Raw genomic sequence first — 1304 nt, 5'->3', positions numbered from 1 at the left:
GCCTCGGCCTCCCAGAGAGCTAGGATTACAGGCGCGAGCCACCGCGCCCGGCCCATTCTCACCTCTTAAAATACTTCAGTGGTTCCTCATGACTTTCATGACAAACCCTGAACACTCACAGTTCTTCATCACGTGATTCCCAACCTGCCTCAGCCCCTGGCGAAACCCCCATCCCGTCCCGGGGCTCCAGCTGTACTGAATGAACACTAGCCTTTGCCAGGACATGCCAAATTATCTCAAAGAAGCTCTTTTACCTTTTGTCCACCTTTAAAGCACTTAATTATCCTTCACTATTCAGCTCAAGCAGCATTTTCTACTCAGGGCCACGTAGACCCCATTTCTGTGGGTGACCCACTGGCGTCTTTAGCAGGTTTCTGTTGGGGAACTTTTCCTGTCATCTGTCTTCCCTCCTGGACCGCAGTCAGGGGCATTGCCAGCACTGAGGGCAGTGTCCGGAACATGGTAGGGTTCAGCGAACCCACGAGTAAATGAATGAAGACAGTGCTATGCAAAGAATGACACACTCTCCAAGGTGCAGTCATTCCTGAAATGATTTGAGGGTCAGGGGAGGATCTGATCAAAGCCAAACAGAAGTATTCGAGACGTTTCCCCGTGATTTGAACTGCCGTCCATGACAGCAAACTGACTTTCCGCTGTGGCGGGGGCAGAGTGGAGTAATACGTACCCGCCGTTCCGTGTGTCTAGGTCTCTGTGGCACGTTCTGTTTCCCGTGCCTTGGGTGTCAGGTTGCGGCCGACATGAACGAATGCTGTCTGTGCGGAACCAGCGTCGCGATGAGGACCCTCTACCGGACCCGATACGGCATCCCTGTGAGTCTCTTATAATACCGTAGCACTCAAATGTGCAGCCACATTCGAGATAATTATTGTAAACACGGAGACCGTTCGATGGCGTCCATCATCCGAATCTGCTTGGCCAGAGTTTCCTAGCACGTGCAACCTTGCATTCAGTTGTAGCAACAGATCCTTTGGTTATGGGACCTCCTTCTGGGTTTCTGTTGAAAACCCCAGAAAATAAATAACTCTCGTATTTGCAACGTATGTCCTACAGTGGAAGAGGATTACTTAGAACCACCATGCCCCAGATGCATTGCATAGGTTATCTCCCTTAATCCTCACCCCAGCCCTGTAAAGTGGAGAGGTCCACCACATTTTATAAATGAGGACTTTAAAATTTTAAGAGATGGAGTGATTCACCCAAAGATAGGCACGAGGAGCAGAAAGGGAGTCAGCATTGGATTGGAACTTTCCACACATGCACATTGCGTCACACCTACTTCACTT

General features: G+C 50.0%; 1 protein-coding gene across 1 annotated transcript in view; it reads left to right on the top strand.

Annotated features, from left to right (window-relative positions):
• The window catches only part of PLAC8 (placenta-specific 8), a 45637-nt gene that overhangs the window by 23995 nt on the left and 20338 nt on the right, over nt 1-1304 (top strand). The window contains exon 4 of the mRNA XM_012647150.1: nt 706-830. Within this exon, the coding sequence (XP_012502604.1) occupies nt 706-830 (125 nt within the window). The remainder of the gene's footprint in view (nt 1-705; nt 831-1304) is intronic.

The sequence above is a fragment of the Propithecus coquereli genome, unplaced genomic scaffold, assembly GCF_000956105.1.
Source record: "Propithecus coquereli isolate 6110/MARCELLA unplaced genomic scaffold, Pcoq_1.0 Scaffold26, whole genome shotgun sequence".
Classification (NCBI taxonomy): domain Eukaryota; kingdom Metazoa; phylum Chordata; class Mammalia; order Primates; family Indriidae; genus Propithecus; species Propithecus coquereli.
The sequence above is the reverse complement of the archived record's forward strand: the minus strand, read 5'-3'. Positions and strand labels throughout refer to the sequence as shown.